Below are 23,649 nucleotides of genomic sequence, written 5' to 3' on the forward strand. Positions count from 1 at the left end.
GCAAGCAAGTGGGGGAAGGGAGTCAGAAAAATGAGAGAGAGGAAGAGAAATAGGAGGCAAGGCGGGAGAGGCAACAACAATGGGGGAGGGAGAGAGGGAGAGGGAGAGATTGAGCAGTAGTCAGAAGATTAGAAAAGGTAAACAAGCAGACAGAAGAGAGATGTGGAAGAGTGCGATCAGGGAGTGAGGAGACTACAGCTGTTTTAAAACAATAGAAAAAAAATCTCACAGTCTGCCTTTGAGTGGAGAATTACAATTAATCAAGTGGCTTCATTAGTGCCCTCCGTTATTATGAGCATAAAGAGGGTCATCACCTCCGAGCTGCTGCTGTGTCTCATTTTTGCAGAAAATTTCCAGCTTTGTGAAACAATGTGCACCATCTTACTCTGGGTTTTTCCTCCTCTCTGCCGCTCTGAGAACAATACGATCAACATGCATTATTTATTTGAAAGTATGCTTGTGTTTTCAAAGTACTGTAGGCGCAGACGTGCGTGTGAGAATGATGTGAATGTACAATTCACATTCAAATGAGGGGAGGGTGTGTTCTGCGGGCACAGGTGTATGCCTGTGTGATTTCATCACTTTGCATGCAAATTTTAAGCGGGGATGGCCGCGGAGACGGAGTGAGGCTGGAAGACGGAGTGGGGGAGGGAGAGGGGAGGCAGAGAGGGACGGAACATGTGCAGGAAATGGATAGAGTGAGAGAGGGAGAGGGAGAGGAAGGAGGAGAGAGATGGTGTGATGACAGAGCTGCAGGCGCTGTGTTTGTACATGCATCTGCAGGCAAATTAATCACGAGATGGTCTCTCACTCCATTAAAATGCTAATGTAGGAAAATCTAGACATTTCCATATATTTGCAATATATCCCAGAGCCCAAAGAGTGTTATTATGCTAAATGCAGGCTGGGTGTTGGATGCACACCTAATATAACGACAAATCTGACCAAGATAAAGTCAAGATTAAAAGTCTCTTCAGGAGTGAATTAAATGGTAGACTAGAGAGAAGACACGGTGCTTAAACTCTGGGCCTTCATGAAGTTAGACACGAGAACATTATTGATACTTGAACTTATTAAAAGCTGTGAGAACTATTTCCTCGATCAACTTATTTTAGTTTAAGTTTCAGTTATTTTACAGGGAAGATTTGCAAATTTTGTCTCACTGGTTTGAAGGAGGAAGAGCACACATTGAAATCAGATGTGACAAACATTTGTTTACTAGAGCCGCAACGATTTATCGATAAGTCATCAACTATTTTGATAATGGATCAATCGGTTTGATGTTACTGGTTTCTTTCCTCCTCTGTGACAGTAAACCAAATACTTTTGGACTGTGGAGAAATTTAGACATTTGAGGATCGATGTCATCCTTTTGGAAACCACTGATCGACGCTTTTCACAATTCTTTTAAATTTTAAAGACAAAACAGCTGATCAATTAGTCAATAAAAATAGTCAAGTGATTAGTCAACAATGAAAATAATAGTAAGTTGCAGCCCCACTCTGTCACATATAAACAGTCGAATAGTCCTGTGTTGAGCTCTGTGTCTGAACAGAGTTGGCTCCACAAACACAGACAAACCTCAACTCTAATTTCTGTTTTATGCACAGCTGGTGTTCTGAACAGTCCCATGCAGAAAACTACATTACGCCAGGTTTGCTTTAAATGTGTTTCACAGCAAATCGAGCAGAAACGGCTTTCCCCTATCCTTTTCTGCACCAACTGGGATTTTGCAAAACCTGAATCAAAGTTTGATGACAGTTGGTGGGGTGTTTGTTTATGGTGTCCTCGTTAATTAAATCTGATCCAACAACAACCATAGTGCTGATGGAGCAATTTAGCAAAGTTTTTGACTAATACATTATATAGAATATTATAAAATTTAATAAATAATGTTCAATGGTATAGAGAATAGAGAATGGTATAGAGACAAAGACTAAAAAGCTGGTGCTAAGGTGCCGGAAGTTCTTCTAACAATTGTTAACTGACAATACAATTAATGGGTTTGCCTGTAATTACACAAATCTGTCATCTACAGAATCAGGTGCTGTGTGAAATTGAAGCTTACATCTCTTCTCTTGGAAAGATCTTTTTAGTTTGGACTCTTGATGTTAAGACATGATGGTGCGCAGCAGAGCGACGGCTCGACCGCTCATAAATGTCTTTGTTAACGTAAAGTGGTATCTGAGGACATGTGTGACTTTGTGTAGATAAATGCAGATCAACAGAATATACTGTTGATTGTCTACATGCAGCGATTCATTTATATTCAATGGCTCCACACTGATGTAAAATTGGTCTCACAACGAGATATATAATGGTACAATGAAAATATAATGACACTTTATCATGTGGCAGCATTGCTCGGCCCATCTTAACCAAAACATTCCATTATAGCAGTCAATACATAACAAAATATGAAAATAAGAGCCATTATTCTTCTATAATGCAGACTGAAACTTATCCAGTGGCTGAATGTGGCTCCAAAAATTACCTTCAGATCCAAATAAAAGAAAACTATTTATATGATTTATCTTGAACTAAATGCTCTCCCTGCTTGTCAGTGGAAATAAACACATGAGCAAACACTACCACTATTAGGTAAGGTCTTTAAAGGAATATGAGAGAAGGCACCCGATTAATATTTTCACTTAAACCTATTGGGAACCAACTGTGGCCTCTCGTGGGCAATCTGAAAATGATATTTTTGCAGTAACATTTCTGTGCCCTGTCAACACATTAGCAGGCAGCACAACACCAGCACTGGCAGGGAGCCTCTCCACAGCAGAGGGAAACACAAATGTCAATGTTTTCTGTGACTGCTGCCATCATTATTACAGCAATGATATACTGATATAAATATACACAACCTAGCAGATTATTTTTCTGGCATCTTCACACTCACTGTGTCTGATGGTGAAGGAAACATATGGAGAGAGAGAGAGGGATGACGTCCATGAAAGTTCCCCGGTTGGTTGGTATGTGTTGTTGTTAACCACTAGGCCAAAAGGATGCTCCACAACCTTCCATTTATTGTGTATTCTTACATTTGTAGACATAAAATTATATATAATAAGCAGCCGTTTGAATTCTGGTTTTGTGAGCCTCAAAAAACTAAACTTATCTCAGTCACACAGTTTGTTTTTTTACCAATAAACTGTAAATAAAACATGGTGCAGTTCCGTTCCAAACTGATAAGAATCAAGACTCAATAAATAATTACTCATCGGGAATTTCTTGCTACCAGACACTCTTCTACCAATTCTTAATCTCATTTATTATACCTGTTCCTAAACGCACCACAAGGATAGTTAATTGTTTAGTCTCATTCCCAGGACGTCACATAGCCACATTCTGGGTTGGTAAAGCGTCCCGAGCAGCAACAAAGTGAGAAAATAAGAAAATCCAGGCAGAGGGCTGCATGGTCTCTGCAGATACGAGACACTAACACGCCTTTTCTCCCCATTCCAGTCTGCCTCTCTGTCTGTTTCCGTCTCTTTTACGTCGTTTCGTCTCTCACTACGTCTGCCATGCGTGATAAGCACTGATAGGTTGAAATCAGTCTTGTGATGTTGGGAAGGCGGCGTGCAATTAGGCAAAATAAAAATAATACATAATTCCCCTCAAATGCATTAAAACTAAAATAACAAGCCTATTTTAAAAATGTAGTACAAAGTACAGATATTTCTGTTCAAATGTAGGGAGTTGTCAGAGAAATAAATACTCAAGTACAGATACCTGAAAATCTACTTAAGTACAGTAACAAAGTAGTTCCCATCTCTGCTGTTACACCAACTCTCACACAGGACACACTCACACCTGCCCTCACCTAGACTGGTCGGCTTGATGAGCTCGTCCAGCATGTCGTAGAAGGGCAGCCTCTGCAGCTTGACATCTGGGTGGACAGGGTGCAGCGTGGCCGAGGTGGACAGGTGGTGCGTCAGCCCGGTCAGCTCGTGTTTCCCAGGGCCGAGCAGCGAGAGGGGCAGTAAGGCAGCAGGCGACGGGGCTCCACCGTGCCCGGCGTGACCCTCGTACGCCAGCTGTGTCAGGCCAGCGGGTAGTGCGGCGCCCCCTCCTCCAACCATTCCAGCTGAGGCCGGGTGGTGCGGCCCAGGCATGGCCAGCTCTGAGTGGGAAACCATTTTGGCAGGGAAGCGTCGTCGGTAGAGCTCTTTGATCTTCATGTGCACAGCGGGACTGCAGCCGGCTTTCAGCAGATGCAGCGCCTTGGTCAGCAGCTCGTGCTTGCGTCCGTGCTTGTTGCGCCCAGCGTAGCCCAGCAGCACCTGCAGCTCCGACACCCGCAGGCTCATCACCATTTGCTGTGATGGGGGAGGAGATGAGACAGAGAATGAGAGATCAAACTTTTAAACAAAAACTTTCAAACTTATTGAAACAAAAAGACAAAAGACATGGGGAGCGTGGGATCATGGGAGTTGTTGTCTTCATTGTTAAACAACCACTATTGCTGATAAAAATCTAAGTGACTCAGGCAGAAATGTTCACAGAAGTGGTAATGTTTTAAATTTAATTCACGTTACGTCTCGTCATGTTTGCTGCTGACGCCCCCCTCCTCACTCTCTAACTCCCTCCTGAACGACATATCGACAGCTGAATTATGGATCTATCTGAGTTTGAACATTTGGGATAATGAAAGTACACAACTCAACAAAATATATAACGTGATCTAGTCGTTTTTAGACATTTCAATCCAGAAATGTTACATATTGTGTCTTCAAGTACCAACTTGAGTGGCACACAACAGTCACTGAAACAGACAAACAAAAACAAAAAAACAAAAAACAAAATCCTCTTATATGATAAACCACTGTGCAGCTTTTTTATGGCTGATAACCCTTTCGGGATTAGACTCAAAATGTGGGATCTGAATGGGACCTGGCATTGCAGCCCAATGCAGCCTGCAGAGTTTTAAAGGTTGCCCAGCGGCACTACAGGAAAAAGTAGAAAAAGGCTCAATTTTATGCTAATGTCCTCTGACAGAATGTGAGTGACATTCAGACGAGACCAAATACAGCTTGTTTTGAAAGAGAAACAGAAGCAGAGAGTTGTTCACTACTCTGCTCTACTAGTGGAGGATCACTTCCAGTTTCAGATACAGGATCATTCTTACTGCTCAGGTGTCACTGTACTAAAACAAAAGCATGCTGTACACAAACTGTGCAACAGGAAATCAACAACTTTCTTGTAAGTAGTAGGCGGCTAGCGTGCGTCAGAGCAGAACATGTGTATCTATTTCTATGGCTTCTGCTTTGTGTCAATGTGACCTCACTCTCAGTTTGCTTTGGAGCACTTTGTGGCGACCCAGGGTCAAGCAGAGGGGAGTTACTGTGGAAGACATTAGGCTTCTCTGATAGCCATTCTGCTACTGTCAACCTGACCAGGTGTGAAAATAAATGGACATGAATAGAAATAATTGATTTGCATCAATATTCAGTGTCTTAATCTAACTCGATGCTGGTGTACTGCCTCTCTGAGTCTCTCCCTATATCAAGATACCTTAGCTCGCCACATCTGACTGTTTTCCTCACAGAGGTTTCATTTCTTTTTAAAACTAGGGACACTGTAGTGAGAGTTTTGCTCTTGCAGAAAAGTAATTAATTGTTCTATAGCACTGGCTCAACGTGAGGCTGAGGCAGTACCTTCCAGGGTGTAGTGGGGCTGAGTAGCTGCAGCAAGAGTGCAGGATAAAATGTTGCCTGCGCCAGAAGGGCTGCAACTACTGATTGTTTACATTGTCGATTAATTTGCTGATTATTTTCACAATTCATCGATGAATTGTTTAGTCTACAAAATTGTGAAAAACGCTCATCACAATTTTCCAGAGCCCAATGTGCCATCTTCAAATTGCTTCTTTTGTCCGACCAACAGTCCAAAAACCCAAGACTCTTCACTAACAATCATAAATGACAAAGAAGCACAGCAAATCCTCACATTGAAGAAGTTGGAAAAATGTCTAAAACATTTAATCGATTAATGAATGCTGCTCTTGCCTTCAATGACTTCAGGTTTAGCTTCAGGTTGGCTCACACCACAGTAAGCAGCAGCTCCTCATCATTAGACCAAGTGTCCAAATGTATTTGAGGATTCAATTCAGATAAAACCGAAGAAAAACAAGGTATACCCTCAGTGACTCTACCTGAGCACCTCTGTAACTGTTTAAGCACATAGTTACTGCACGTTGATATCATAATAACGGGTGCCGTTGAGCAAGGCACGTCTCATTGTTTGCTCCTGATGTCTGATGACCCTGAGCAGATACCAGTTGTGAATTTAAGTGCTTCATTCTGAATCAGGACACTGTTGAATTATACACTCAAAACCTCACTTGAAAAAACATTGATTTAAAACACTAAGCTGGCCTGGAAGGAATGGTAAGTATACGTAGCGTTTTTTTCTCAAATTGCATGGTACAACTAAAGGAAGAAACAAAACTGGGGAGTTTTCAAAGATACAGAGCTGAGGAACTGAAAACAGAACAGGGCAAATAGAAAAACGAACAGCCAAGTGCTTTGTCTCAAGGTGGAGGTGGGTGAAAAACAGCTTTAATGAAAAGCTCATCAACGATCATCCATCACAAGCATCTATTAACCACATAGACAGTATGCAGCAAATTATAGCTATGAGACAGACACTAAAAACAGCTTATCTTAAATGCATTACAGAAGCTATAAACAAGAACTTTTACTTCATATGTATGTTGGAATCTGCTCCGTCTCTCTTGTAACACACGTAAACACACACACTTAGTGGGCAGACTTGCAGGAATGTCTTGGACAAACTTCCTCCCTTCATCTCCTTTAATGACAGAGCAGGAAAAAAAACACACACACACACATAATTTAGATGACAAAGCACACAGAGCTGTTGGTGCCCGTTGTGTGTTTCCTCATGAATTATATACACAGTCATTATTGTTATGTCGTGTATGTTATGTCTATGTGTGCTGCAGTGTCCGCACAATGTATTAAACCTTAAAGCCTTCAAGATTTTATCTCTGTTTCTTATAATGAAGCAGATTCCTCTCGGGTAACGCCGAGGTTCTGCATTTAGTTGACATTTAAAATGACATATATGACTGCTGTGGGCCATGTTGTGTGACCCAACCACAGCAGAGACATTTTAGGCTTGAAAAACAAAAACAATGCACCAATACCACTTTTTATTACTGGAACAGATTTAATGAAAACTTTACTATGTTTAACAGCTCCCATACAGTCCAATTTATCTATTTTAATACCAGCTCAACCGTTAAACTGGAAAATTCAGGCAATAAAAATCATGCATAATTATACAGGAATGCATATTAACTTTAACATGCCTCGTTTTGTAAAGAAAAGCACCTTACCTCACTCATTGTGTTTAACTTCATTGCTGTCCTACTTTGCTACGACTGCCATCGAAAAGTAACAAATAACCAAAACATCTCGCAGGATGAACTACTTTCATTTTCAACAGCAGTGGCCCAGGTGTGATAACACCTCTGACTCTGGTCCAACCACAGAACTGCAACATTAACGACGTATTAAGGGTAGTTTTGAAAGGAACTGAAACCCTCAAAGTGCTGCAGTTTACTGTAAATCTGACTCCACTTTTGCATGTTTGGCTTTCAGTGCTTGCAAGTGCAGCGAACCAACATGGGCTTCATGTCACATCTAAAAGCCATCTACAACATTTTCTGGTAAAATGTTGGGCGATATTTATTCCTTTTCATAAATAAAATAGTGAATTCAGAGATCCATAAGTGGAGGCTGGGAGAGAGCAATAACCAACAGGCATGATCAAAAGAAATCATAATCGTTTCTCTTTCTGGGTATGAGCCATTACTAACATTTCATCTACCAAAAGTCTTGAGCTTCATAAACAATGAAAGCACATTTCAGGCAGTAGATGCTGTTCTGTGGTGATAAAAGATGGAAAAACAGAGAAAAAAACATGACGGTCTTGTCAGTCTTTTCGCCCTTCCCCAGTGCAGCTAATGTAACATGAAGCTATTGAGTCATTCTATCCCAGCTCACTTTGGACTTCCCTCTCATGTCATCGATTTTCTTGAGAAATTCTTGAGAAAACTTCTATTAATTAATTGGGACTTTGCAAAATCCCATAACTCTACTCCAAATGCTTTTGTTTTTGGTTATGAGTCATTCAATTCAACTCCATGTCAGAAATCAGTTCGGAAAAGTCAGAAATAGTGAAATAACACGTGTAATGAGCTAAGGAACAGAGGTTGTTATTATGGGAACAACATGATATCATCTGGTATGAATCAAACCAAGCTATTACAAGCTGTAACTTGCAACAGACTCAATAAATATCACACAAATACGAAATTAGCATATACTATATATGTGTTTTCTTTAGAAACGTGGTTAACCAGCAAAACCGGTAAGCGGCAATCGACTCCTTTCCCATTGCCAGGAGATGAGTTTGCCTTTCTGTTTTTCTTTCTTGTGTTACATTTGTCAACACAAAGGCACCAGAAAAATAAGGAACAGTAGAAAGTAGCAGATCACATAGCTCATCAGACTACATTTAGACTACGGTTGCTTTTTCTTAATATCTTTTTACTTTAGTCTCTCTTTTAAACTGTGCTGACTGAATGATGAGTATTAACAAGCTAGCATCCTTAACTCCAATCCATGTCATAGCAAAATTAGCGTGTCCACCCAGGCATGTGTTTCCATCGCGACTGATCGTGTACCCACTAATATTAAAAGACAAAAGCCAGATGTTACTGGCTGTTAGTTGTTTTTTGACCAGTGTGAAAGGGGCAAAAGATAGAAAACCTTGAAGTCAACACTGCAAATATCTACCTATGAAATAAAACCACTATGTAGTTTTTGAGAGGAAATACAAACTCAGAAATATTTATTTTTTCCATAACTGAATAAAGAAGCTGTTCTCAGAGGAAAATAAGGTCCCCAGAACACTGTTTGTAGCTAGAAAGGTGGCAGGGTCCACCACATATAAACAGAGTAAAACAGTATGAAATTGTGTTGTCCTTTAAGGTCAGTTTGTTTATTCAGGCATAAAAAAAATCACTGAATGAAGATCGTTCTCTTCCTACCCAAACACCACTGTAGACCAAGTAAATAACCTCAGCAGCGAGAGGGGCAGTAAGGCAGCGGGCGACGGGGCTCCACCGTGCCCGGCGTGACCCTCGTATGCCAGCTGTGTCAGGCCAGCGGGCAGTGCGGCGCCCCCTCCTCCAACCATTCCAGTTAACCACAGCAGCGGCACCCCTCGATGGCAGTGCCAACCTGCTCAGGAACGGCTTGAGCAACGTGACACAGAGCCCAAGGTGTTGACCTGACCCCCAAATTCCCCAGATCTCAATCTGACAAGCATCTGTGGGGCGTGTCAGAACAAGTCCGATCTATGGAGGCCCCAGCCCCAAACCCACAGGAACCAAAGGGTCCACTGCCAATGTCCCAATATACCACAGGACACCCTCTTGTGTCCATGTCTTGACAGGTCCGAGCTGTTTTGGCAGCACAAGGGGAACCTGCACAATATAAAGCAGGTAATGTTAATGTTGTGGCTGATCAGTTTATATTAATACTACACACACAAAAAATTTGGCTACAACAAAGTGAATATATTAATTTTTGAAAATACATAAAAATTGTTACTAATCTAATTACGGCAAACATTCTGCAATAACTATTTACATGAATACATGTTGCCTATTATACCTCAGGCTTTTCGGATGTTTAGTAGAAGTTTTTACCTTCTGCATCGAGACAATAATTTCAGACAATCTGGGCTTCACGCTGCTCAAAGTGACAGAACCGAGTCTGCTGTTTACAGACCAAACACTGCATTTTGTGTACTGCTGTCACACATGCAGAGGCGTGCGCGCGCACACACACACACACACACACACACACACACACACACACACACACACACACACACACACACACACAGATGCTAAGTGCCCGATGTACCAATGCACACAACATTCAGACACAATTACCAGTCAGGACACAGACCTGTCCTCCAGACATGCAGTAACGACACATTCATGGAGGAAAACAAAATTCAGGAGGCAGACACACATTTGTGAATGTAATTCCAATGCCTTTAGTCTGAACCACACTGCAGTTCTAAAAACACATCAGTCAAACACAGTCGGCTCTTAGAGCAGGACGAGAAGATCAATCACAGGTGCTGCAGGAAGACAGCAGCTGTCACGTCTCCGAGGTTTAACATTTTGAGATATTTTTTAACAGAACAATCATTTTAATAATTCAATAATATTCTGTTAGGAAATTCTAAACTTGGACAGGACACAGAGAGAGACACACACACACACAAACTCACAGCACTTTGGTTCGGCCAAGAAACTCTCCTGCTGGCGACATAAATGACCAGTTCCATGAAATATGCATGTGGTGGAGGAGAGGGCTGTGTGAAAAAATGAAGACACTGGCTGCCCACCATCACACACACACACATACATACACACACACACACACACACACACACACACACACACACACACACACACACACACACCTTAACACAAACACACACGCCAAGCCCACCGCCCGCCCACTCCCTCTACAGAGCAAACACACATAAAAGACACAAACTGGCTCACATAAACACACACACAGACAGACGCGCGCGCGCACGCAAGCACACACACACACACACACACACACACACACACACACACACACACAGTCTTCCACCACACTGCGGATGTGTAACATTCCTCTGGCTTCCCAAAAAAAAAATGAGGGAAAACAAATAGAGGAGAGAAAACAGTGGAGCGGGTGATGATGGTGGTGGTGTTGGAGGAGAGATGGATGAACAGCTCACATCTCCTCTTTCGCTTTCCTGTCCTCCTCTCCATCAGTCAATCATTCTCCTTCCCAGGATAGGTAGCCCCTAAACTCCTCCATCTTCCCGGTCAGTACAGGGGAGGAGGTTTCTGATGTTTCTGATGATATTCAACCATCAGTCAAGCAGTTCTGACTCGCGACTCAAAACCAGGAGGTGTTCAGTTTATCAGATAAGATAAATAAAAGCTGCCAGTCGTCACATTTAAGAAGGTGGAATGTTGTTTTAAATATGTGAACATTTTGCTCAAAATCAGCATGAGGGTGAGTAGATAATGACTGAAATTTTTATTTATTTTTAAACATTTTTTATCCTTTAATAAAATTACTAAAATATTTGCCTAAAACAGCTAGAAACAGGGAATTATTTGCTTGTAAATATGGATCAAAAATATCGTGCTACTACAGCCAATCCTCCTGCACACACAGATATCACAGATATAACGATATCGGCCTATATGTTGTTGATATCGACCAATAAGAAAAGGTTTTGGTTTTAAAGAACACAGAAAACGATGCTTGGGGTGATTAAGTTCACTGTTTCAGTTCACTGATGTCATTTTAGACAAAAAAAAGTGTGTGATGACCACATTTAAGGGATCATTGCAAAAAATTTGCATATATCGGCCAATATATAAATATCGGAATTTTTTACTCCCTAATATCAGTATCGGCTCCAAAAGCTGCACATGGGTCGCCTCTAATTGACATTTATTTAGAGAACTGAAACTGTTTTTCTTTTAAAAAAAAAAACACTGATTAATGGCTTATCAAAATAGTTGGAGATCGATTGAATAGGTGACAACTAATCAACTGATTGTTGCAGCTCTACCTCATACTGAAGCACTGCCCTGATGAAACAAATAACCTGTGCCTGAATCAATGGCTGCTTTAGTCATGCCACTGATCAAAGCCAGTGAAAAACAATGAAATGCTTCAAAGTAACATCAAAGAGGCATTCTGATATCAGAGCGTCACAATATTAAAAGCCAGTGAGGCAGATGTTGCTTACTGATCTCCTGAAGACATAAAAAGCAAATTCGTTACCCCTTTTGCTCGATCCTGAAACACAAAAATCATCACCACCTATTCTACTGCACTGAAGAGCCAGGAGTGGACAAAGCATGTTTTTGTGAGAGGGAACGTGCTCTGTTGTATTGTTTTCCTGAAACAACTTGACATGTAGGTGCAAAAGGGAAGCTGCAACAAAGGAAGGAGAGTGAAAGAGGCAGAGGATGCAACACAAAGAGAATAGCTGGTGGTAACAAGGGAGTCCTCACACACACAAACACACACAGCATGCTGACCAGTGTGGCTTTTTAAAGAGGAAGGTTTGGCCTTAAATTCACCAGCCTGTGACATTTTGTGGCAATAAATGGTAAATCTAAATGTGACAGTTTCGGGGGCCAAAGATAAGATTCACTGTGTCCACCAGAGTGATTCTCGTCAGAACAGAAAGGCCCAGAAAACAACATTTTTACCGGCACATCAAACTAAAACTGAAACCCACAAAAACCCAGGGTGATGAAATTTCCACAGGCAAGTAAACAACTGCACCAAAATTCATTTAGGAAAAAGAACAGATCTGTCCAAAGAAAGACTAACTGTTGTCATTTCACTGTACTCAGAAAAACACTAACTGGACATCTCTTCACCTTATGACACTGGCTCGATCAGGGCTTAAACAAAATACAGTTGCATGATTAGAAATAAATTTAAAGATGCACATTTATTTATCACTACAGTCAGCATTCATTTTAACGTTGGATCGCAGATATAGTTTTTTAGATAATGACAACTATTGGGCTTCAGCAGCATTGTTTCTAATTAAAAAGTTCTCAAATTAAAGTTCAATTCAGAATTAAAAATGAAACAAAAGAGAAAGAGAGAAAATATTCTTTTCCTATAAAGGAACTCAGGAATTTTATTTGCTTGTCCACCACAAGAACAAAGTTTCAGTTTTTTGGTTTCTGGGATGTGATATTTGCTCTCAAAAAAGTCCCTCCTGAGGTCGTAGTTTCTGTTGGCTCAGGCACCATCCAGGTGTTTGTCAGGTTGCTGCTTGGCAGTAAGAGCCTCGTGGCTGCTACAAGCTCTGTGCAGCAGTCTGTGAGACTGCAATTGAGCACTTGTCATCGCCAGTTTGAATATTAGGCCAGTACCAAAGATCCCTGGCCTGATTCGAACCAAGCAGAAAACTGATAGGGGATTCAAAAGGATTCAGATTTGTCATGTTTTTTTCCATGTAGATATATATACACCGATCAGCCACAACATTAAAACCACTGACAGGTGACCTGAATAACATTGATCATCTCATCACAATGCGATGTTCTGCTGGGAAACCTTGGGTGCTGGCATTCATGTGAATGCCACTTGACGCGCACCAATCAGTACACCCCCTCATCACAACACTACCCGATGGCAGTGGCCCCCCAGCAGGACAATGTGCCCTGACACACCACAAACACTGCTCAGGAACAGCTCGAGGAACACAATAAAGGGCCTAAAGTGTTGACCGGGCCTCCAAATTCCCCAGATCCCAATCTGATCGAGCATCTGTAAGACGTGCTGGAGCATGTCTGATCCATGGAGGCCCCACCCCCCAACATACAGGACCCAGAGGATCCACTATAAAACACCCTGCTGCCAGACACCACAGGACACCCTCAGAGGTCTTAAGTCCATGTCATGACAGGTCAGAGCTGTTTTGGCTGCACAAGGGGAACCTTCATAATATTAGGCAGGTGGTCATAATGTTATGCCTGATCGGTGTATTAGTAACAGCATATGTGTTCAATTTAAAAGATTTGTATCAAAACTGTTCATGTTAATGTGACATGCTCATTAAATAAATTACTATTGGCTGATATATTGAATATTCATCATAGACTGGCTGTAGACTGTAGGCTCTGATGCTGGTCTTTAGTCCACTTTTAACATCCCTTTATTTTTTCTCTAAATTCATTTATACCTCACTTTTATTAACTTGTATTAAAATGTGCAGTGTTTCCCACACATACACTTTACTTGGGTGGGTAGTATTTTAGCATTTTACACTTATAATATCTATTATATTTATTGATTATTCTTATTATTCGTATATATTAAATATATCTATAAATATACTTATACATTTTTGTTTTATTTTTCCAAGAGAACCGCACCATCCACAATCAATGAACTAGTCAACGATCTACCCTTGTTCTTACCTTCCTGCTTACTGTCTATCACACAGGCTTTGCAGACAGGGAGAGAGAAGCTCACTGGTATTACACCCCTCCTGTAAATGAGCTGATTGTGGTTAGGTGCGTCTGCTGATGGCATGCAGCTGTGAGGGTATGACAGCTCCAAATGTTGGATTTTTAATAGAAGTCAACACAACTAACCTTTCCAAAAAGTTTAGAGAAAATCCTATTAACAGACAGATGGATGAACAGATGGAACAGGACGGAAATAAAAGCCCTGTTCAACTCCATTGGCAGAGCAATAAACATAAAACATGTGGTTGGTCCTTGCAAAGTGTCATTTACATAAAGACAAAAGACACACTTAAAGAAGACATTAACCGAACATTAACTTAACTTCCTCGTGTCTCTGGTCAACTTGATGCTGAAATATAGCTGCCAGATTAGTCATTCATAACAAAGTCTAATGTCTGATCGGATTTTTGGACTAAGTCGTTCAAAGTTTTATGGATGCCGTCATGTTTTTGTCTCATGGGGCTTGCTGAGACATGTTGCTTCGTTTTTCCAAAACATCTGTAGCTGACTCTGCTTCCAAACTGGCCCAAAATTTGGAGAAAACATTGCTGGGCTGATGACCCGAGTCACAAGTAGACCCTGATAGCAAGTAGGTCTAACTGACACAGTAGCTACCCATCTTTGTGGATCCTTCACAGCAAATTCTGCATTACAACACTTTGTATGATCAATGTCATACATTTCTTTTTTGGTCTGCTTTAATTGTGCTTATCACCATTATTTCCAACTTTGTTTGCAAAGGGTGAATTTTGAAAACTGACCAGATGCTCTAATGCCGTTCCTGTGTATGACTTCCGGTCTGGCTCGATCTTCTTTGTGCAGCTTGATCAGGCTTCTTTCAGCTTGTGTGAAGAATAAACTAGGTGCATATTCTCTGTGGGGCTTTCAAAAAAGATGGCTAATTGTAAGCTTGTTTAAATGCGGTCAGGACTGCATGGCAATAAAGTTAGTAGTCATTTTAAAGGTCAAACTGCCTTTCAAACAAGGCGGTGCTAATCAAATATGAATCAAGATTGTGTTATAGCATTGCCTATTTATCGAGAGGGGAGAGAATGAAGGTTTAAGGAGCTGAGACTCAGCAGAGAAACTGGGACTTGGCTATTCTACTCCTCATCAGACGATGTGTGCAGGAGGAGGAAGATATTTAGCTGCATTTCAGTGTGGACAAAGATCTTTTAAAAAAGGAACAGAAACTGTAGTTTAGGCACTAATAAACAGCTTTCCTTTTTATATATTGAGCCGGTTTGCTGTAGACACTGTCTTAACTATTTACTTTGAAGCTTGACCTGATTGATGGTAACTACGGTTTCATCTCTCTCTGTATGTTTGGTAGATTCTTGTCAGACTGGAGAGAGGGCTGTAGGGTAATAATTTGCTGTGTCTAGAACTGGTGGGAATGACTGATGGAGGGATAAAGGGAAGGGGAAGGAGGGGGAGGCGGAGGGGGAGGGGGGGAGAGAGGGAGAGAGAGCGAGAGAGAGAGAGAGAGAGAGCGAACAGCTGAGCCTCCAAACCAAATAAAATTCTCCACAGCTCCCAATGAAAACACAGGAGGGAGGGAGGGTAATAGTTTTTAGCCCTTTAAATTCTCATTATGGTTTTTCTTTTAATAATGTAATATCAACACTAAAACACAAGAGCCTGCTAGATTATTTAGATATATTAGATTTTTATGTTATGGACAGTTTTAAGTCCTGGATTTCTGAGAAATACAGTTTTTCTATCAGTATGGTAATGCTGGTGACATTACTGTAAATAAGATTCCAATGAACCAGTCAGGGGCACAAACTGGAGCTGTGGCAAATCATGAATGCTTCCTCATTGTAGTTTGGACCAAAACACCACACTGTATTAGAGAAATCATCCAAAATTGATGCAGAACCTAAAACTAAACTGACCAAACTGAGATTTTTGAAGATAAAAAAAAGAAGCCCATCACTGTTTCCTAGAGCTCAATGTTAGATCTTTGTTGGATGATAAGCCTAAAACCTCAAAGATATTCAGTACAAAATTATATAAAATCGAAAAAAGCAACAAATACTGACTTCTCAGACGCTGTTCTCAGAAAATGATTTTATTTTTCTGTTGATCCGACTTGATTAATCGACTAATTGCTGCAGGTCTAACTTCTACAAACCTTAATCTTTAGCTTCCACTTGTTATTAACAGCACCTGCAACAACTTTTTTAAGCTTGGTGACTGAATTTTCTTACATAAATGCACTTTGGGAGCAATAGTCAACTTCTCTTCTCAACATCTTATGCACAGAGGCTTGTAGCATTTTACTTTTTACATCAAGAAACCATAAAAACTCAGAAAGAGTTGCTTATATTTTGTACTGATGATCCAACAGAGAGAGTTTAATGCGTGTCCAAGCCTCGGAAGTGCCCCAAATGCCATATTACTTTATTTATGCAGAAAATTAACAGTAATTTTACTCCCAGAATGCCTGAAATAAAGCCTACCACTTCTCAACTTTATCACAGTAACATTTTAAAACACAGAGCTATACTGAAGATAACTTATTTCCATGCCTGTGTGTTATCAGAGACAGATAGAGAGAGGTTCACAGTGACATTGCTGCATCTGTCAGAGGCTAAGATGTTATTAAAACAATGTATACACTCACAGCTTAATAAAAAAAGCAAAACAACTCATGCATGCTCTGTAGGCTTGTGCCGATCAGCCATTAGATTGACTCTGACTTAAGAGACAATCACTGATTGTTTTTTTCCCAGCTGATATTAAGGACTCAACTGTTGTAGAAAATAAAACATATCATGAGCATCCTACTGAGCATTTACAAGAGATGTTTCAGGTGGAGGTGCCTTTCAGAACACTGTGACGATGATCACTGTTAACCACCGCAAGTCCGCTCCGTAATTTAAAGCAGCCTGTATACGATCCCTTCTCCAGCTGCCAATCCTGACACCTACACTGTGCAATCTACCAAAACCCTGCATCTCCATTTTCCATATGTTTGCTCACCAAACTCCATAGTATTAATTATGCATTCAATTTGTTACAGACTTTGTCTAAAAACATATTCAGCAGAATCAGTTTGTCATGTTTGTGATTAGAGAGTCCAAGAGAAAGAGGAACAGGATGTTGCGGTGTCAGATGTCAGAAGTAGTGTGAAACCTGATAAATAAAACCTTAACCTGCAGACATTACCAAGGTATTGCACTGCAGAATAAATCATTATTTCATCACTACACAGTCTAAAAAAAATGAACAAAAAAAAAAACTGGTTAATGACAGCCACTGTGTCTTGAGATTGGCTATATAGACATTTTAAATGAGTGACACAAAGAAAGCTCGATATAATGAAAGGACAGAGGCCTGCTTGATGAGAACAGACAGGTTGGTACTGGCCAGTGGCCGAGCCGCCCTGAATGGACTGTTTTATCTGTCAGGAGAAACACTGACATCCACAGCTGCAGACTGGCTGGTTATGAGCTCTGGTTTCTCAGAAGGTGCTGATTGGTACAGGTTACCAGCTCCACACACTCTCTCACTTCTATTGTGGTTTATTTTCCAGTATTCAACTCGTATTTCCCTTGTTATTTTAGGGACAGTAGCAATGTTTCACTATCTTTCTGCTGTCATCTACTTCATGTTTTCTGTTGCAGTTGTTTCCTTGTTTGTCATCTTGTTGTTGATGATATAAGCTTTTCTGTTTTTTAACTCACCTGAAAAAGATCACTGGCCGGAGCCCAAACAATACACCAGCTCAGCAAAGGTAATCAGGTAATTTTAGCTTAACACAGAGTAAACAATGCAACCATGAATTACTTTCATGATCGAGTAATCAGTCAATTTTAGAAAATGTCATACAACAGTGAAAAATGTTGTGCTTTCTACATGTGTGCTGGTGTGACTGTGTTGCTGGCGATGTTGAGTGGATTACCAACTAGACTTTCCAATCGTAAATACACCGACCTTTTCAGCCCATAACTGTGTCTCCGGACAATGCAGAGTGGAGAGGCGGAGCGGTTTTGGCAAGGCTGCAATGGCCAAAGAGGGTGGTGTGTTTACTGGGGAAAATACAGGTCACAATCCCCGGTATGAGCACCACCGCTAAGCACCGGAGGAGAAGCCGGAAAATGCAATTCTACCAAGTGGACCAGTCACAGTTGTTACAGTCTGCCATGCTGCAACATGCGGTTAAAATATCTCGAGAGGTGCACATCAGGCTACAGCTTAGGCTACGACATAGGGCATGCATCCACGCAGAGGTTAGATTCAACACAGAAGCATAAATCAAGCTTAAGTTTACTATCATAGAAGGTTATGAAAACTTATTTAACAAGCTGGAATCAAAGAATTTGGTCATTTTTTTCTCAAATAATGACTAAAAATAAATTAATTTATTACAGTTTACAGATTTGTTTAGTTAACCAACAGACTGAGATTGATTGACTAATTGCTGGAGTTTTAATCAGTACTGGCCTATATGTCTGCCAATAAAAAACAGTGATACAAACATGCTAAAGACATGCATTTCATCTGTAAATAAATACGCTCAATGCTCAGTATAGTTTAATGTAATTCAGACTTTTTAAGATTTAAAGATGCCATTTTTTAGTATTTGAGTCATATTTTTCTTTCCTTAACTTTAATATATTTTTTCTGTGGATGTGCTGCTGTTTAAAGTTGGTATTAAACGTACATTATTTTCCAGTAATGTTTAGTGTTTGAATGCACTGTTCCATTTGCTGTTATGTTTCGACAAGTTATTTTTCAAGGCTCCATAATAATCATAACAGTATCTACTTAAGATGTGTCATCATAATGGAATTCAGCCATCATAAATTGTATTATTTACACCTCTGCTTTTCCCACTTTAACATGTCAAAATGTCTATGTCTCTATGAAAACAATTTTTTACATCAGTTTTTTTCTCTCTGTCACACACAATCAACAAAGACACAAAAAAACTTTAAAAGGGAAAAAGACCACAAACAAATGCAAACCTAAATGTACAACACACACACATATATGTTATCAAATATCTACAATTATCATGCGAGGTGCTTCAGTACAACTGAGCTCACACGCAGAGTGCAGTCACAATGACTGATAATACATGCCACAGATCTGGCACACAAAGAGTTAGCGTGTGAGGGGGAACATGTTCATACATACACAATGCATCAGGACCCACACTCCACACGAGAGATCATTAAGCTTGCAGTGATCGCATGTGCAGGCCAAATGGCTGGTGTGTGTGTGTAAAACCTTTAAATGCACGGCTCAGTCACATGATCATCCTATGAGATGCACACCATGACAATGTCTGTATGTGTGTGTGTGAATAAACCTGCAACTAGCTGAAAACCTGCAACTAGCTGATAATGATGATTACCTCAACCTATACTTAGAAAAAATCCTTGGTGTCTGATTGAAATGGCCTGTTATAAATTCAGCCTGCAGAGAAAGACACATTTAGGGTGGCGTTTTTTTCCATTGCCTGAGGTGCCACAGTACAACATAAATGTTTCTCTCCTCATGACGACACTGAAAGGTAATGCTGTGAAACAGGAGTCTCTAGACCACACCTTGATTTTAACTCCAACTTGAAACCTGAAGCAATATCATTATTTTACACTTAAATTCTTCACAAATTCATCTGAAGGTGCTCGGAAACCTCCATGTTTTCATCACTGCATTGCCTGTATTTATTGATTGAGGATGCTGATGGTTTTTTAGGGTTTAAACTGCTTCCTGCAATTCTATAAAAACAGTCCAACTCTAACATGAGACAATCTCCAGGGATTAAGAGCTCCCAGCTAGTAGAATCCTCAACAAGCAATTTCTGATGGTAATGTTGGTCGAGGTTCCTATTGTAAGCATGTATGTGGAATTTATTGAAGGCACAATACAGATCATCCATTAAAGAAATATGTTGTTTGTCTGTAAAAGATATGTTCTGAATGCACAGGATGACATGATACTAGGTATATGCTGTAGGTCATCGTAGGCAGAAATGGTTGACGGGTGAAAGATTCTGATACTATACAGATACGATACCCGTGTTAAGGAAGCGGTACCACAACAATAGATGCATTTAACATGGCCCTTAATATTCCACTAGTAATTAGAATAATTGCCCAATCACAATAAGACTGTCTCATGTTACCACCCTAATCCGAAGAGACTGATCCAATCCGGCTCGATCTGAAGAAATTTTCAATCATATTGAGAGGGGTGTAAACCTTTGTTAATTTGTTTAGTGAGAAAATATTACTGCCTAATAACCACGTAGATGCTTAACCTGATCTTTTCTTTTTGGTTGTGACAAATGTGTAACAGAACAAATATATTCACCTCACATAGGTGTAAAATTAGGTGAAGTTGGGACAGATATATGGCGGTAGCAAAGCAGAACTCGTCTGTGGCCAATTAAGCTTTTTGTGGCGACGATTTGAAATGACTGAAGGATTGTTGAACACACCGACAGTCAAAAGGCGAGAAACAAAAGAAAGTGTTTGAAAAAACGTACGAAGCCAGAAACTACTTAACCTGAAACGCAAATATTGCTCCCAGGAATTAATGAATGACTTTGTGCATGTCAAAGTTATATTTTCTGAATGAACATCTTAGCGGATCACTTTGAATCCGTCATCAGATTGAAGAAATATCATCCATGTAACCAGGCTAATGTGAGGTACCTTAAATTGTGAAAAAAAGAACCTTTCTTCATTTAAAAAGAAGCCAAATGTCTCAAATATTAAGTGATGACTCAAGTGGTACAAGAGCTTTACCTGAATAAATTTGTCTTAAACCGAAATCAGGAATGGATCACCTGATTTTACACATGCATTTGACAGTTTTCAATACTACTGTAAATGCTAGTACGAACATTTTGATTGGTACACGTTGTATATGGCTGCATTTCTGTAGTGTAGTATGTATATAGTATAGTATATCAGTGCCCAAGGACACTTTACCATCACAACAGGAGGAGCTGAGGATTGAACCACCAACCCTGTGATCAGTGGACAACACTGAGCCACAGCTGCCATAACCAAAACATACTGAGGTTTGAAGCTCTATTCATAGCTTTTATAGTGAACACTGAGTGTTTTTTTTGGTTAAACCCAAAACACTACCAATGTTGCCTGTTTTACATTTTTATGATGTCTTTGTTTTATAGGTCTGTGTTATAGGGTTGCTATATGGGGTGTTACAGGGTGAACAGCAACAGCAGGAAATGGGTATGCAGCGACTTAGGACGCCTCTGATATGAATGAGAGTGATCAGTAAACTGTAAAATAATGCTGAGATGTGAAAGAACAAACTGGAACGTGTGAGTGAAACTTAACTCAAGACCAAAGAGATTCAGGTAGAAGCTGAAAAAAAAAAAAAAAAAAGCATTCTCTCTAGCTACAGCCACAGCCACAGCCACAGCCACATAGCTAATCAGACAGGAAGTAGACCACCACACGGTCGACCGTGCTGCTCCCTAGCAGGACCACAGCAGCTCAGTGTGGGTACCCCCTGCTGTGAGGCTGTATTTGATACGCACGTCATTACAGCTTGGCAAAAGCAGACTGACCCAGGCCCCTGGGAAAAAAAACCCTATTGAAAACAGGTGACTTGGACATGGATGCACAGGAGAAAACGAGAATGGCATACTTCTGTTAAGTCCCAACAGTCCCCTTTTATTCAATCAAGCCTAATCCAGCATCTCTCTAAATTTTTAAATACCATAATTGAAGCTCACCAGATCTAGGATCTGCAAATTGTACTCACTCAGATACAAGCCACGTAAATACCCCTTTTTTAATGAGATCCATGCTTTATACCCTAAGAAATTTCCAAAAATGTCAGGAAAATGCAAAATCTTGCAATGTTAAAGAAAGTGAGAAAAAATCCTGAATGTGTCACTTTATCCAGATCCATACCAAGAGTTAATGGGGTCTATTCTGGGCCGAGACCCAACCTCCATCCAAATTTTTGGGAAACCTGTTCATTAGTTTTTGTGTAGTCCTGCTGACAAACAAACAAAGGAACATAAGACTCACATGAGCACCTTGTTTCTGTCTTGCTCTCTCCTCATTATGCATTTGGTTAAGGGACGTTTAAACGTTAATATTATTGAATTACATTTACATCCTCAACAGAGACACTCTGTTCACAGAGGGTTGACAGTGACTGACCTGAGTTCAAACCCGGTTGGAAAAAGAGCCACAAACAAAGGTTTTGCGACAAGTTCTGACCCATTCAGACCAAATGCCCTTGTGGGTGTTATCCGTGTCATGGGGAAAACTAAAAGACCAAGTCCAAGTCCAGGCTAGTGCCCCCTAGAGGCAGAGCTGGTTGTTACATCTAATCAGACCAAAATAGCGGCTTTAAGCAACTGGCATCATTTCCCTTTGAGCCCCGTGTTTGTAAGCAGAGCAAAAAAAAAAAAAAAAAATTTAAAAATCTGCTGCACTTTACTTGGTTTTGAGGAGGTGAACAGTAATGCAGTTCTTTGGAGTCTCTGGAGATTTGGAGATGGTGAGGCTAATAATGTTGTGCCAAGCAGTTTCTGCAAAGGTTCTGCAGGATGTGTGTGTTTGTGTGTGGGTGTGCGGAGGTTGTGTAGGCGGATGGAGGGGGAGCTTGCACACTACCTGGCCATTATATAAAGCTCCCACTCTCGGCTAGAGGTCTCTGTACTGAGTGCCAGCTCCCTCCCGATCCTCCTCCCCTCTCTGTCCTCCCATCCCCCCACCTCTTAGCCTTCCAGCTACTCTGACTCAGGCTTAACTCTCCGCCTGTTGTTTTCTCTCCCTCCTGCGTCTGTGGTATCGAAATCACAGTGCGCATTGTGGATGAAACAAAAGAGTTTGGGACTCAAATATGGATCACGCCAAGCTGGATCAGTTCATGGAGCCCCGCTGGACTGAGTTCAGAACGATCTCTCTTTTAATCATTAGCACGTTAAATGCTGTGCCACCACACCTGAGGCTAGAGGTCTAGTCCCAGCTTGCCACAGGCAGATAGTGAATCTGAAATCCGTCCCCTTTAGAGGTGAACGGCACAAAGCTGTGATGACAGGGAGGTTCGTAATCCTTATCAAAAAAAAAATGCTGCCGGTAGCAACCAAACACTACAGTTTTGCAGCAATCTATGTGGACAAAGACGACTGGAATGAAAAGCAGATGGAAAAGTGAGCAAGGGCAAGACACCTGTTAGATCATCACTGACCTCACCCTGTTTTGGCGAAAGAAGGAACGGAAGCTTAAAGGCATAAAACAAAGGCATTAGACGCCAAAATCCCATTGCACTGGCTTGGCGAGAAAATGAAGAAGAGTAGGAGGACCAATGAGCTGCACTCGCCCTCTGCACCCTTTTAATCCTGCAGAGTTGGCGGAGGTCTGCAGACGCCGAGATGAAGGGCATCTGTGGAGAGCCTGAGACTGCTGGTAGAGAGCACAGATGACTTTTTATCATTAGCGTCCTATCTGATGTTGGGCTCAGGACCACCTGGGAACTGCAATTACATTATTGTGGTTAAGTCC

General features: G+C 40.8%; 1 protein-coding gene across 1 annotated transcript in view; it reads right to left on the reverse strand.

Annotated features, from left to right (window-relative positions):
• Positions 1 to 23,649, reverse strand: part of LOC140994876 (E3 SUMO-protein ligase PIAS1-like) — a 65,240-nt gene that overhangs the window by 30,462 nt on the left and 11,129 nt on the right. Inside the window, exon 2 of the mRNA XM_073464703.1 lies at positions 3,830 to 4,325. Coding sequence (XP_073320804.1) covers positions 3,830 to 4,322 — 493 coding nt within the window. The 5' untranslated portion in view covers positions 4,323 to 4,325. The remainder of the gene's footprint in view (positions 1 to 3,829; positions 4,326 to 23,649) is intronic.

Source organism: Pagrus major, chromosome 4 (genome assembly GCF_040436345.1).
Source record: "Pagrus major chromosome 4, Pma_NU_1.0".
Taxonomy (NCBI): Eukaryota; Metazoa; Chordata; class Actinopteri; order Spariformes; family Sparidae; genus Pagrus; species Pagrus major.